At 39.1% G+C, this 15,717-nt stretch overlaps 1 protein-coding gene across 5 annotated transcripts in view; it reads left to right on the top strand.

The window, feature by feature from the left end:
- RPTOR (regulatory associated protein of MTOR complex 1) overlaps positions 1-15,717 on the top strand; it is a 420,799-nt gene that overhangs the window by 215,267 nt on the left and 189,815 nt on the right. For all 5 annotated transcript variants that reach the window (XM_060688771.2, XM_060688770.2, XM_087887079.1 and 2 more), the window contains one exon: positions 815-874. In XM_060688771.2, coding sequence (XP_060544754.2) covers positions 815-874 — 60 coding nt within the window. The remainder of the gene's footprint in view (positions 1-814; positions 875-15,717) is intronic.

Below are 15,717 nucleotides of genomic sequence, written 5' to 3'. Positions count from 1 at the left end.
AGAGTGGAAGAATGATAAAGCACACATGGAAACAGACTGGAGAAGGAAGAAGGGTTGCTGTAATTCATGGCTACAGGCCAATGTTTATTACTTTCTTAAACTGGTCACTGTTGATGACTCTTATATAAGCGGAATACAGGTAGTTTTAGATTTATGATCACAATTGAGCCCAAAATTTCCATGGCTAAGCAAGGCAGTTGTTAAGTGAGTTTTGCTCAATTTTATGACCTTTCTTGCCACAGTTGTTAAGCAAATCACTGCAGTTGTTAAGTGAATCATGCGGTCATGAAGCAAATCTGACCGTCCCCATTGACTTTGCTTGTTGAAAGTCTGCTGAGAAGGTTACAAATGGTGATCACTTGACCCCAGAACAATGCAACTCTCATAAACACATGCCAGTTGTCAAGCACCTGCATTTTGATCACATGACATGGGATACTGCAGTGGTCATAAGTGTGAAAACCAGCCATAAGTCACTTTTTTCAGTACCATTGTAACTTTGAATGGTTACTAAATGAACAGTTATAAGTCAAGGATTAAATTGTTAAGACTGAAAGGGATAGTTATTCAGACTTCTTTTTTTGACTTGTGTACTGTTGCTTTTACCTTCAGCATCTGTTGACGCTGTTGAAACTCCCATTTGCAGGGGCCACTCTGATCAGCTTTATTTAGCGTTGCTCCCTAATATTGTAATGAATAATTACATGTTTCTCCTTCTGCCCTTTCTTTTGGAAATGTATGTCTATTTGGATTACCCATATCCTTAGGTATTTAATTAGTGTGATTTACTTCTCATCTCTTCTTTTCTCTACAGGTTTTGCATGCAGAAGAGTGTGAGATTGGTACCAGGAGTAACGCTGGATTTAATAGAAAAGTAAGCATAATTATTTTAAGACTTGAAAATTATTCTTATTTAATGTTTTTTTTTGTTAGATTTAAATCTGAGTCACATAAATTTCACTATATCTAGGAAGTTCTTCTCTTTAGATATTAAAACATGCATTTATCTCTAAGGTTCTTTGTGATTACAAGATTGAAAGATGTTCATGGCCTCAAGAGATAGTCCAGAAGTTTAATGCCTTCTAGATACTTTCCAATAAAAAACAGGAATGTAAGGCAAAGGATGTAGTCATCCTTTGTGCATCAAGACATTTCTGCAACAAAGCAATGTTTTTTTTATTTTAAAAAAATAATCTTTATTTACATTTACATTTTACCATTAAAAACAAAAAGAGAATGACATATTATATAAATAACAAACAAAACATACAAAACAACACAACAAAAACTAACAAAGCTAGCATACCTATAAACAGTACCTTGATAACCTAGTACTCGGTATTGTATATCTATATTATAATCCGGAGAAGACAGAACATCTTACATATCTTTATAGAACAATTAGGTCTCACTTTAGATCTTGCGATATGGTAGAACCTAGAAATTTGATACTGTTGATACTGTGTTGTCTATTATTGTGAGAGGTAGAAGTATGGAAGGGTTTCTCCTAAAGTCTACCACCATTTCTACGGTTTTGAGTGTGTTCAGTTCCAGATTGTTCTGGTCACTCCATGAGGCTAGTTGTTCAACCTCCCGTCTGTATGCGGATTCATCATTGTCTCGAATGAGACCGATCACTGTTGTGTCATCTGCGAACTTCATTAGTTTAACAGATGGATTGTTAGAGATGCAGTCATTGGTATACAGAAAGAAGAGAAGTGGGGAGAGCACACAGCCTTGGGGGTCCCCTGTGCTAATTGTACAGGTATCTGATGCAATTCTGCTTAGCTTCACCTGCTGCTTCCTGTTTGTTAGGAAGCTTATGGTCCACTTGCAAGTGTGTTCAGGTACCTGTAGCTGGTTTGGCTTAGTTAGAAGTGTGTCTGGAATGATGGTATTGACTGCTGAACTAAAGTCTACAAAGAGGACCCTTGCGTAGGTCTTTGGAGATTCAAGATGTTGTAGGATGTAGTGCAGAGCCATATTAACAGCATCAACCATAAATCATGAGACACAAAAAGTCCAGGAAGGGTTTTCAATCAGTAATAATTATAATTATTATCTTTCCTCTGATCAAAGAAGTCAATTTAGCAAATTCTGTCATCTCTCCCAACCATTCCTATCATCCCCTGTGGCTAGTGCCAAATCTTTCCAACTTTATGCATACAATAAATTCCCTGCAGTCAAATGTGGTCTTTTCCGCCCTCCTTATTGCTGCAGCTTATTTATTTGTTCACATTTTTTAAACTACTGCTTATTAAGAAATACTAAAATGATGTTACAATTATAATTATAGTGAATGCAATAAAATGTAGAAGAAAAAAAAACTAGAACAATAAAAATGCTTAACCACTTAAATAATGAATAAACAGTAATTAGTTCAACAAATAAAATCAGTCTGATGAATAAATAAGCTTCAGTTTCTAATCTTTAAAAAAAAAAAACATATTCAAGGCCAACCTAACCTTCATTAGAAGTTACTCCACAAGTATTTATTCCATTCATAATATGTTATTCAGCATCAATGTGTGAATTGTTCTGATATGACTGTCTAGGAAAGGTATCAGTATGAAAGGAGGTGTCCAGTGGGTCACTCCAGGGATCTATTCCAGTGCTCATCAGCATTTTTGTAAATGGCTTACATCAGAGGATAGAAAAGATGCTCATTAGATTTGCAGGCCACACAAAGAATAGGCTAAAAAAGATCATCTTGGTTTTCAAAAAGATCTCAGTGGATTTCAACATTGATCCCTATCCAACAATAGGCTGCTCATTGGTGAGAAATATGGGCTCTTTTTGGACTTAGATAGGAAAAAAACAGAGAAACCATAAAAAGACTGGAGGTTTCTGACTTGGCAGTGAGAAGTATCTTAGAGTCCCAACTAACTATGGATTAAGCATGAGCCAGCAGCCTAAATGGATTTGCTGCAGCAGCCAAAAGAGCCAATGCAGTCTTGAGTGTTATCAACAGAAATACAGTACAGGTAGTCTTCAACTTACGAGCATAATTGAGCCCAAAGTTCATGCTGCTGGGTGAGTTTTGCCCCATTTTACGACTTTTGCCACATTTCTTAAGTGAATCACTGCAGTTGTTAAATTAGTAACACTTGTTAAGTGAATCTGGTTTCCCCATTGACTTAGCTTGTCAGAAGGTTGCAAAAGGGGATCACATGACCCTGGGACATTGCAAACCATCATAAATGTGAGTCAGCTGTCAAACATCCAAATGTAAATCACGTGACGATGGGGATGCTGCAACGGTCGTAAGTGTGAAAAATGGTAATTAAATCACTTATTTCAGTGCTGTTGTAACTTCAAACGGTCACTAAGCAAACTGTTGTAAATTGAGAACTATCTCTATCAGAGTCATGGGAATTTCTGGTTCCACTCTATGCAGTACTGGTCAGATCACATATAATATATTGTGTCCAGTTCTGGTTGTCATTTTATGGTACAAGGAGGATGCTTTGAACTGGAAAAATGCAAAGAATGAAAATTGGTAAAGGCTTGGAGGCTAAATTCTATGAAGAACATTTAAGTTAAAGGAACTGGATTTTTTTAGCCTAAAGAAGAGAGGGTTAAGGAAATATATGACAGCAGTTTCCTAATATTTGAAAGCTGGCACAAGAAAGAGGGTATGGATTTATTCTCCATAGTGCCTGCAGAGGGAAGTGTTAAAGGAGAAACTCCAAACTTGTACGAAGGAACTTCTTGATTACGAGAAGTATGAAGGAAGTGAAGGAGCAGCTTGCCTTCTGGACTTGTAGATACCGTGCTCCATCACTGGAGATTTTCAAGAAAGAACTGGACAGTGAATTATCTGGAGTTATATGAAGTTTCCTGCTTTGGGCAGGAGGTTGAACTAGAATGATCTCCAAAATACCTTCCAACTTTCTTAGACCCCTTTCAGTTGGGGTTCAGACCAGAATTTAATGCTGAAAAGCATTGATAGCACTCATGGATGACTTCTGGCAGGAGCAGTATAGAAGTAGCGCATCCATCCTGTCTTTTCTTGATCTCTCAGCGGCCTTCAATACCATTGATTGTGGTATCCTTCTGGGCTAGCTGCGGACACTGTAGGTGGGCAACACTGTATTATGTTGGTTTTCTTCTTTTCTCCTGAGTTAGTTCCAGTCGATGGTGATAGAGGGAGAGAGATCCAGCCTGCGGCCCCTATTTTATGGGATATTCCAGGGTTGGTTCTCTCACCCCTTTTATTTAACATTTATATAAGGTTGCTGGGTGAGATGATCCCACAGTTTGGGGTGTGATATCACCAATATGCAGATGACACCCAGCTTTGTATCTCTAGCCTATGCCCCTTGAGTGATGCTGTGAACACCCTATCCCAGTGTCTGGAGGCAGATGGGTACTGGATGGGGTGAAAGTCTCCGACTCAAACCTAGCAAGACTGAGTGTTTGTGAGTATATGGACCTTTCAGAATCAAGGTTCTTCGTTAGTCCTGGATAGGGTTGTTGTACCCTAGACAGACCTGATGCGCAGGCTGGGGGGCCTCTTAGATTCATGCCTCGTACTCAAAGAGCAGGAGACCATATCTAGGAGAGCTTTCGTTCACCTTAGGATAGTGTGTCAGTTGTGCCCATTCCTGGACTGGGAGGGCCTGGTCACTGTCACCCATGTATCTGTAACCTCTTGTTTAGATTACTGCAACATGCTCTACTTCAGGAGCTGCCCCGAAGAGCATTTGGAAACTTTAACTGGTGCAGAACGTGGCTGCATGGGTAGTAAGTGGTACCAAATATAGAGTACACATAACATCATTATTGCCTGAGCTTCATTGGTTACCAGTATGTTTCCAAGTGCAGTTCAAACTGGTTATCACCTTTAAAGCCCTATATAGCTTGGGATGGGGTTACCTGAGGGACTGCCTTTTTCCAAGAGTCTCTACCTGTTCAATTCTATCTAGCAGATTGGGCATGCTACAGAGCCCATCAGCCAAATAATGTCAGCTAGCAGGGAGAAGATGGGCCTTTTCTGCAGTAGCTTCTGCTCTGTGAAATATTCTCTTGTCAACAATTAGCAATATTGGGAAATACCCTCCTATCAGAGATTAGAATGGCCCCAACCCTGTTGGCCTTTCATAAAGCTTTAAAAACTTGGGGCACTGATTGTGTTAAGGGCCCCATTTCCTGGCTGCATTGCTAATTAGCCAAATAGCTTGGCTGCTGTGTATATTTATTTTGAATGTTTTATTGTTTTTATTGATTGTAAAAAAAAATTGTACTGTTTTAAATTTTGTATATTTTTGGAATTGTAGGCCTCCCAGAGTCATTGATTGATATGGGTAGCTACGTATAGAAATTGGATCAATGAATAAATAAACTATATGATCCTGTGATTGTAGCTATTATACCAGCTAGTATAGTAATTGTTGATCTTAAGTTATTTGGGTCCTCAGTGACAAAAATAAATCCATGATAACCCCTAGAATACATAAATCCCTTAAAATATGACTCAAAATTATGTTTATCATTCATAAATAATGCCTAGGGGAAATTACTTTCTATTGAGCAAATTAAACATTTTTAATGAAAGCTGGTACAAGAGAGTTAAAATGGATGATTCTAGATTAATCTAGAAATTTAGAAGGATCTATAGTTTGCTTAATGAATATGTATAAGAAAATCTTCATATATTAAGACCATTCTAAAGCCTCTGCTTACCAAGTTATAAGAGAATTTGCTTTCGATGTTCGCATTGAGAGTATTAAAGCATAAATGGATGTTGATTTGGAAAATGATGTTCCATCATTTACCTCCCACCCAATCTTTGTGGGGAATGTAAAACAGACATTAGGAGTCTGGAAGGTGTTAAATAAAGAAATGGTGCAACGTTTGTGCTTCGTGAAAATTTGTATTGACAAGAGTGCTGACACTGCGGCATGTTTGCAGCTGAATATGCACTGACAGAGCATGGCATTGCTGCAGCCCAAATGAAGTGCACTGAAATAGATAGTGGTGTGTGTTGCATCTCTGCAGTATTGCAGACTCAAACTTTTTACTATGTCTATTTAAGCAATGACTTAAGTAATGACTTTCTTTAGGCACTGCAGACATTTTGTCTTAAATACTAAGTCTAAAATACATACCGCACATTGAGGATCTGCCAAAAACCTATGAAGAGGCAAACTAAACTTGTTTTCCATTTTTCTGGCACATTAGTTCTTTTTAAAACATAACATTTTCTTTTATATTTAGAAACCTTCCATTTGAGTTGTGCATTACAGTAAGTGCATTTCCAGCGCAGGGCAAGTTGATAACAATATATTTTCTTCTTAAAATACAGCTCCGCTGGTGCAACTCAAATCTAAGTATTACAAAGCTAAGCTTTCCTTAGCATGAATTTTTGCAGTTCTCAAAGAAGCTTTTGCATTTAATGAATTTTCCATTCACCTCCCTGTAATGTTGCTTTGTACCGAAATACAATTTAGTGGGAGCAGTTAATCATCTAAATTTGATTTCCAAGATGCCTTTTCTTGAGATGCATTTTATTCAAGTTCAGTTGGAAAAACAGGCCGTGGACTCATTTAAATTTCCGGTGTGTCTGTTCATAAGCAATTAGCAATGTTCATCCATCTAGTAAAAATGTATAATAATGAAGCCCCAAATATATTATAATTGTAACAAATAGCTGTGCATGTACAGGTATGTATCAGTAGTGGGTTGCCCCTGGTTCGCACCAGTTCTATAGAACTGGTAGTAAAATCGGCGGGAGGCCCCGCCCACCGACCCAGTCATCATCAAAACACTTCTGTGCATGTGCAAAAGAGCGCGCGAGCGAAGCAAGCGCATACATGTGGCCCCGCTGCGAACCGGTAGTAAAGGTAAGTAGAACCCACCCTTGGTATGTATTCATAAATAGATAAATAGAACTGCAACCTGAAAAGCAACTGCCCCATCCTAATAATTGTGTGTTGTTTTCTAGCATCTAACACTATAATTGTCAAAGCTCTCATCAGATTAAAAATTCACCACAAATTGGACAAGCAATTTACACATCAGATAAACTTGCTTTTATTTATGTGGAACTGAAATGCTTTGGTGAAAAAATGGCATTTATATTACTGCACCTGGTTTTGTGATTAAAAGCATACAGAACGTCAGCCATGTGCATTGTCTACTTACTATCAACTTTCTGAATCTTTTGGGGTTCAAGAAGTGGCGCATTAATAATTTCTTTCCATCTAAGTACAATGAACATTCACAAGGCTCCAATTTTCCCTAATATAGCTATAAGTAAGTAAATAAGTAAGTAACCAAGCAAGGGAGGGAGGGAGGAAGGCAGGAACTTTTTAAGCAGTCTCCCAAGAATTGTTTGGCAGTCAACAGGCACTAATATAATATTGTTCCAATCCACATTTATGAGAATATGGTATGAGTACATTACCAAGAAATTTCAAGTTCTGCCTTGCAGAAGTACTGCCTCCTTGAAGTACTCCCTGTTGAACAGTTTGTCCAATTTGTCCTAGAAGAAGTTTCAAAATGGAAAGCTGTCATCTTAATGACTTTATAAACTTCAGTATCAGTCAATCTTCTGTAAATTGTGCTTGAAAAAAAATGAAGCTTCATCAAGTATTTAATAGGAAAGAAATACTGATAGCTCAGATTGGAGACAAGAAGCTAAAATATGGTCTGACAAACAGTATCTTTGATTTGGTTCTGTTTCTCCCTGCCTGGATGTTGTCCATTATATTTTACCATTTACCATGCTAAACTATTACTACTTGAGATGTAGTAATATTTTGGAAGTTAAAACAGAATTTAAATACTGGTTTTCCCCGAAAATAAGACCCTGTCTTATATTTTTTTGAACCCCGAAATAAGCACTTGGCCTTATTTTTGGGGAGGTCTTATTTTGGGGTGCATGGAGCAAGATGGGACTCTTCTTGCCATCTTATCTGATTTCCAGCTCTGTGTTTAAATATTTTCGGGGAGGGCTTATTTTAGCACATGCGCTCAAAAGCCCGATTGGGCTTTTTATCAGGGGATGCCAGTTTAAGTTTACCTGGAATTTTCAAGTTTTATCTTTTTTATTTTTGTTTTACATTGCATTTTGTTCCTATATGGTTTTGATTATATTTTATTATTTGCCAGTTATCTTATTGGCTGCATTAATCAGCCTTTGGTGGAAAGGTGGGATATAAATCTAAAAATTCGATAAATGAACTCTGCCCAATATAAGACAGAGCTCTCCTTTGCACCTCCATGGAGGCAAATGCATTTTTAATGCTCTAGTAAAAATGTTAATGGTATTGGAACAGATACAGCATTGGTAGCATTAGTAGATGACTTTTGTCAGGACCTAGATGAGGGAATTATGCCCATCCTATTCCTTTTAGATCTCTCAATAGCTTTCAATGTCATCAAGCATAATATCTTCCAAACCATTTACTGAGGTTAGGGATTGAGGACAGTGAATATTGTGTCTACTTCCTCTTAAGCAGGTGTTCCAATAAAGAAAGGTGGGCAGATTAGCCATGTGGCTTTCCTCCAGTTAAACAACTTAGAAAAGTCGGTCCAATGGTTTGAGGCTTGACATCATCATTGTGCAGATGATACACAGATTTGCATCATTATCCCAGCCTAGTCCACTGATGCCATTGAAGTTTGGCCTAGATGCCTGGAGGCTGCATCTGGTTTAAACTGAACCTTACAAGCCGGAGTTATTCACTTTCCATTAGAGTGCTCCAGTAATGTCCCTTGATGGAGTGACCCTGTCCCTGAAGGAGCTGATCCATAACTTAGGGACTCACAGCTCCTCCTGGAACTACAGCTGGAGGGTGCAATTGGGGAGCCTTTGCCCAGCTTCAGTCAGTGTGCCAGTTGCAGGAGGACCTTGCTACATGACTCACAATGTACCATAATCACCATCTGTTTAGATTACTGCAATGCAATGTAAATGGGGCTACCTTTAAAGACCACTTAGACTGCAGTTGGTTCAGAATGCAAAAGCCCATATTATAATCAGCATGCATCAATGAGAGCATATCATACCAGTGCTACAGCCCCTACAGTGTTCCAAATGTAATAATTTAAAGAACTATGATGTCCTACATGCATTCACCCATTGGAATTGGCCCTATCAGTATCTTCCTAGGGGAATCTACAGGTGGTTCTCCAGTTTAGGCATGGGGGGGAGGGGGAGACAGTGGCAAGACTCAGCAGTGTTTTTTTCAGTTGCAGGACCAATCCTTTGGAACAGCCTCCCCAATAAACTCCCATTAGACTATCTTCTGGAAACAGCTCAAAAGGCAGCTCTCCCATTGGGCATTTGGAATACAATTCAATCTTGGCTGGGTTATAATTGTTAATTAGTTTTATTCTGTTTTTTTAACTAATTTGTGGCTCTTTTATTTTTGTATTTTTTCCTATCTATCTATCTATCTATCTTTGGTTATTCGGGTTTTCTCCCGCATAAAATTGGAAGTGTCTTGGCGACGTTTCGACGAAGTCTCATTTGTCATCTTCAGGCTGGTGTTTTCGGCTTCGTGCTTCTAGGAGCAATGTGTGATCGCAGCTGTTTCTTCCTTTTAACTGCCAGTGGGGGAGTGAACTGATTGGGTGGTAGCTTGGCTGTGTTTTGATTGGGTGAAGGTGTGTTCTGATTGGTTGGAGGCTTGGCTGTTTCCTCCACAAACACAACATCAAGACAGCATTCTGCACAAACCAAAAAATATCCACCATCCTAAGAAACCCCAAAGACAAAATTGAGTTAGAAAATCAAGGAGTATATGAAATCTCATGCACTGCCTGCCCTACCACATACATCGGACAAACCAACAGAAAAATAAGTGCACGCATTGAAGAACACAAGAACTCAGTCAGAAAAGAGGAACCAGCTTCTTCCCTGGTCCAACACCTTAAAGCCACAGGACATGAAATTGACTTTAAAAAGACCAGAACTATCGCCAAAACTGAACACTTTAACAACAGAATAATCAGAGAAGCCATCAAGATAGAAAAACACCCACACAGTATGAATAAACGAGATGATACCTCCCGCCTACCAGCCATTTGGAAACCCGCCCTTATTGACAAATGAGTCCCTAACACAAAGAATGACACCAGATCCACACTCACGAAAACTACACAGGATGTCACCACCACACACCCACGCAAAAAGCAAACTCAAACCCACACCGATGATGAGGCATGACCACAAACCAGAAGCCAGAACATAGCTGCATCATTAGCCACTTTAAATCCCTCCAATCCATACATGAAGCAAACTGACACCCACCATGAAGATGTGGCATGACCACGAAGCCAAACAACAGCAACGCAGCTCACCAGCTCAAATCCCCCTGCAACTCAGACTAACCCGAGCACAACCAATCCCCCACCCAAACAGAACACACACCCATCCAACCAGAGCACAGCCAAGCCCCCAACCAATCAGAACACACCTCCACCCAATCAGAACGCAGCCAAGCTTCCACCCAATCAGTTCACTCCCCCACTGGCAGTTAAAAAGAAGAAACAGCTGCGATCACACATTGCTCCTAGAAGCACGAAGCCGAAAACACCAGCCTGAAGATGACGAATGAGACTTCGTCGAAACGTCGCCAAGACACTTCCAATTTTACGCGGGAGAAAACCCGAATAACCAAAGACCTACATACAAACACCCGCGAAAACCTCAGAAAATATACACACACACACACACAAACACACACACACACACACACACCGTATTTTTTGGATTATAAAACGCACCAGAGTATAAGACGCACCTTAGTTTTTGGGGAGGAAAATAAGAAAAAAGTTGATTGGTGGGTGGATCGGCTTCTGGAATACCCCCAATCAGCTGTTTCCAGAGGTGAATTTTAGCAACAGGTTCCTTGGTTGTGAGCTCTGTGCCTTGCTTTTTCTTCTGCCTCTGAAACTTCTGAAACTCCATTTCAGAAAAAAACTTTTTTTTCTGCCTCTGAAAGCCTCCGAAACAGAGCTGAAGCTTCTTTCAAAGGCTTTTTTTCTGAAGCTTCTTTCAGAGGCTTTTATTTTGAAGGACTATGTACTCTGTTCCATCTCCTTTCTTTCGTATTGGTATGTAGATTAACCTCTTCCAATCCGTTGGTTATTGTGTCATTCTCCAGATTTGTTAACATAGTTTGGTTAGAACCTTTACTGATTCTTCTTCTGTTGCTTGCCATATTATTTTAGATAAAAGCCTTTCGGAGGCTTTTTTTCTGAAGCTTCTTTCAGAGGCTTCAATCTCCGTTTGTGAGGCTGGGCGGGGCTACATTCGGAGTATAAGACGCACCCAGATTTTCATTCTCTTTTTGGGGGGAAAAGGTGCATCTTATACTCCGAAAAATACAGTGTGTGTGTGTGTGTGTATGTATGTATGTATGTATATATTTGTTTTGTAAACCCTATACTCTTTTGAGACTGTAGTGGTCTTTACATAAAATAAATAAAATATAGATATTTGTGTGGTTCCCACCCTTATGATGGTCCAGAGTTCTTTAAAACATGATTGTTTCCCCAAGCATTTCAATAGAGAAGCTATTGTGTGTGTGTGTGTATATGTACAGATATGGGAATGTTCTTGTTTTTGGGGAATGAGAAGGCCTCCAAATCCAATAAAATTATACGATATCTTATGTCTGGAGGATATTCATAATTAGTGGCATATTTAATATGAATATAATATAATGGAAGTTATATATTTATATAAGTCATTTTGTATCATTTGTATACCCTTCAGCACCAGAGAATATTTGTTCCTGAAAACCACAGTAACTGAAAATATGGCTGCCTTCCCCAACACATCTTTTCATTCAATGAGTAACAGTTTTATCTTTAATCTGAAAGCCTTTCAGATTAACTTTTATGTATGACATTCAGTCTGTTGCTTGCCAATTACATTGACAACCTAACTGAAATTTGTTCCACTGGGTAAAATGTACTTACATCAGAAGCGGAAAGAAGGATCAATGGCAGTTGAAAATTACATACACACAAAAAAAGAAATAAACATCTATTGGATGCACTTCATTCTCTAGTCTCAATAAATCCTTGTTAAGAATGTGGCAACTAGATAAACGGAGACTAATATTACTGCTTCATCTCTCTTTTTCATCTTCGTCCCTCGTAGACATCTGATAAATGTTCTGCAAAGTTTTTAAGTTGTTAGATCACGACTCAAAGTGCATCATGGACTTCTTACAGTCTTAGCAACGATTCCTTTACATGGAAGCTTTGGTCGCCCTACAAAGAGAGAATTTATTACAGTGGCAGGATTGACTACCATTGAATCACAGAGTAGGATTTGAAGATTGGCTTCTGTGTGACCTGCTCAGTAGTAGGCTAACTCATAGAATAGAGTTGCTTTTTTGCTCAATGCAGATCTTATCTGGACTGACTAAAGCCAGCAAAATAAATAAGGTTTCTCAGTAATGTCAGTGAGGGGGATATAAAAGAGAGCAATTTTCTTTCGCTTGTCATATTTGAAAGGGAAGCTAGCTGTTAAGAGCAGGTTTGGAAATCTGTTGGCAAAATAAATAGGAAAACAGCACAGCAAGTGTAGCTCCTTTCATTTGACTTGGCAACGGTTTTACATATAACCTTCGACCCTTACCTTAAAAGCTGTGCAGATTTTTCACATTGCGTTTCAGTTACACTACTACTGAATGTTTCAGAATTCCCTTTTTCCTGCTGTTTGCACCATGTCTCATGCATTTTTCATCATAGTCGTCTGGGTTGAATACCGCCCACTCTGTGTCACATTTATCGTTTGTTCCAGCAGTTCCTATGCATAGTGTGTTTTCCAGCATGAATAATTAAAAATCCAGGCCGATAAAGTGACTGGTAAATTTGGATGTGACTTGAGGGGGAAAAAAATCTGAAATTGAGAAGTGCCCATTTTTGTAGATGACGAATTGGTATTTGCCTCTTAGACTTCCCTAGTCTTCCCGTAGGATTGTTGAGAACAGAGAGTGTTTTTCCGGTGAGACAGATCTATCAAGGCAATCTGGTCTACCCAAATACGGGATGGAGCATACTGATTCCTCTTTTGCCTTTCAGCCCCAATCCAGGAGCCTTCGCAGGCAGTTGCTTTCACAACAAACTATTTTTGTGTTGAATTTATTTGTTGGTAAAATATAACTTCAACAGAATAGAGAGAGGTTTGTCCAGCTCCAGAAAGTTCTTCAAGGGACTGTAACATTTAGCTTGGGTAACAATGCCTTTCAGTGACACGCAGCCTTGTTTCCCCATTGTCTTTCTTAAGACACAACATTTAGTCATATGCGGAACAAAAAGGTCATCTACCGAGAACCAAACACATTTGACAAATCTCAGCAATGCCATTTGTTTGGAGACAGATTGATTGGCCATAGAAAATGAATATTTGATTTATTTTATGTGAAATAATGTCTCTGCTCCTCCTCCCTGCAGGTGTGCCTGAATCATGTTATGAATATTTAATCAATTTAGACAGCATCCTCTGGGGAATATTTAGGCATGCTTAGAATATTAACCAAAGAAAAGAAAAAAATATCTTTTAGGATATTTTCTATCTCCAGTAGATGTATCAGAACATATTATACTTGAGAGTGAGATGTTTTATGTGGTGGATCTATACTCAAGAATGAAAACTTCCTATATGGGCAGGAACAATCAGCACATTTTGGATCCCATACTCCGAATACAGGTAGTCCTATACAGAGTCATTGGATACAAGATGGACAGCAAATAAATAAATAGTCCTTGAGTTATGACCGTAATGAAACCTGCCCATCACAATCATAACTTGTCATAAAATGGTGATGTGACAAACCCAGTTGTATGATGTTCCTGGAAATGTTCATTAAGCGAAGATCATGATCATTAAGTGAATCCACATTCGTAAAGTGAACAGCGTGGTCAATAAACAAGGGTTCCCTATGGGCACAGTAAGTGTGAAAAATGGTCAGAAGTCACTTTTTTCAATGATGTAACTTTGAATGGTCACTAAATGAACTCTTGTAAGTCGCGACTATCTGTATCTATGAACCTCAAATGCGTTTTAAACAGAGTAATATTCTGGCAAAAGTATTCTCTTCAAGTATGAAAAACGTGATATGCCAGTTATAGTTGTAGAAGACCGGGATCAGTATCTTGTGTTGGTCTACCCCAGGGGTGAAATGCTCCCAGTTTGGACCGGCTCGGGCGAGTAGGTAGCGATGGTGGCGGGCAGTTCGGAGAACCGGTAGCAAAATCCCCTGCCCCAGCCCCCCATGCCCAGCTGAGCTGCGCGATCATCAGAGCCTTTTTTTTTTCTTTTAAATGGGTCTGACGAGCCAAGCTCTGACAATCCCAGCTGAGTTGCCTGCTAATCAGGCAATTCAGCTTGGATCGTCAGACCCATTTAAAAGAAAAAAAGTTTTTTCTTTTAAATGGCTCTGACGATCCAAGCTCTGACGATCTCAGCTGAGTTGCCTGCTAATCGGTAGCAAAAATCCCTCCCTTTCTCCCCCTCAGCTTGCTTACCTTAGTTGCTGGTCGCAACGCCTTGCTGTAAACCCTGCAATCCATTGCATCAGCAAGCAATTGAATCTCCCTGCCTGCAATCAAGCAGGCAGGAAGTTGTGGACTTCAACTCCCAGAATTCCTCAGCCAGCAAAGCAAAGCTGGCTGAGGAATTCTGGGACTTGAAGTCTACAAATCTTAAAGTTGCCAAGGTTGGAGACCCCTGTTCTATTGGGTAAGTTTTTTCCCCCCTTTGGGAGCTTTTAAAAAATAGTTAATTGGGTTAACTAACAACAAGCAAGCAAACAAGCAAAGCCCCATCCGTGGGATGCAGGTACACATGAAACCACACACCCTCCAGATTGCTGAAAAACCTGTCTCCACAGAACCAGTCCCTGGTGCCCAAAAAGTTGGGAGCCACTGCTCTAGACTGTTCAAAGAATTCACCTTCATATTCCAGAAGTGGGGCAGGGAATGTTCTTTCTTTAATGCGGGTAAGAAATCATATTAGGCATCACTGAGGCTAATATTGTAGAAGGATTTATTTGACAATCTCATTAGTTGGTATTGGGGGTGACAATTCTCTCCTTTTGTTATGTCTGGTTGAATCTATTGTAAAGGTCAGGACTACTGAATATGGATGTCTGAAATATTGGTTGCATTTGAAGTTTTATATGCATAAGTGAATTTCAGAGCCTTTGAATATTTCAGAGTGTTCAGAGCACAGTCATATCCTGAAATGTGTACCTTATATTGGCAACTCTGAAGAGGTGCACAAAAATATTTACACAATGGAAAGGATTTGTGCAGAACTGCAATTTCCATGGGGGGGGGGGGAATCATGCCAAAATGAGCATATTGGCTAAAATGCATACATTAGGAGAAACGTGCTTGAATTTGGATAGAAATATGCATGTATACATTTTCTGCTGGATTTTTAAACGGCAGGACAAAACATTACAAAATATAAAAAGATAATTGATGATTGAAACAATACTAACATTTTTATCCCACTGCATATCTTAAGTTATCTGCATACCAATCTTGTTAATTGTTTGTTAGTTTCAGTCACACCAGTCAATCTTTTTGAATATCCCTTAGGTTGTTGATACAGATATTCAGATTGAAAAATCTGATTTGAATGATAATACAGGTAATCCTCGACTTACAACCACAATTGAGCCCAAAATTTATGTTGTTAAGTGAGACACTTGTTAAGTGAGTTTGCCCCATTTTACAACC

The sequence above is a fragment of the Pantherophis guttatus genome, chromosome 2 (genome assembly GCF_059756535.1).
Source record: "Pantherophis guttatus breed Tessera chromosome 2, ASM5975653v1, whole genome shotgun sequence".
NCBI lineage: Eukaryota > Metazoa > Chordata > Lepidosauria > Squamata > Colubridae > Pantherophis > Pantherophis guttatus.
The sequence above is the reverse complement of the archived record's forward strand: the minus strand, read 5'-3'. Positions and strand labels throughout refer to the sequence as shown.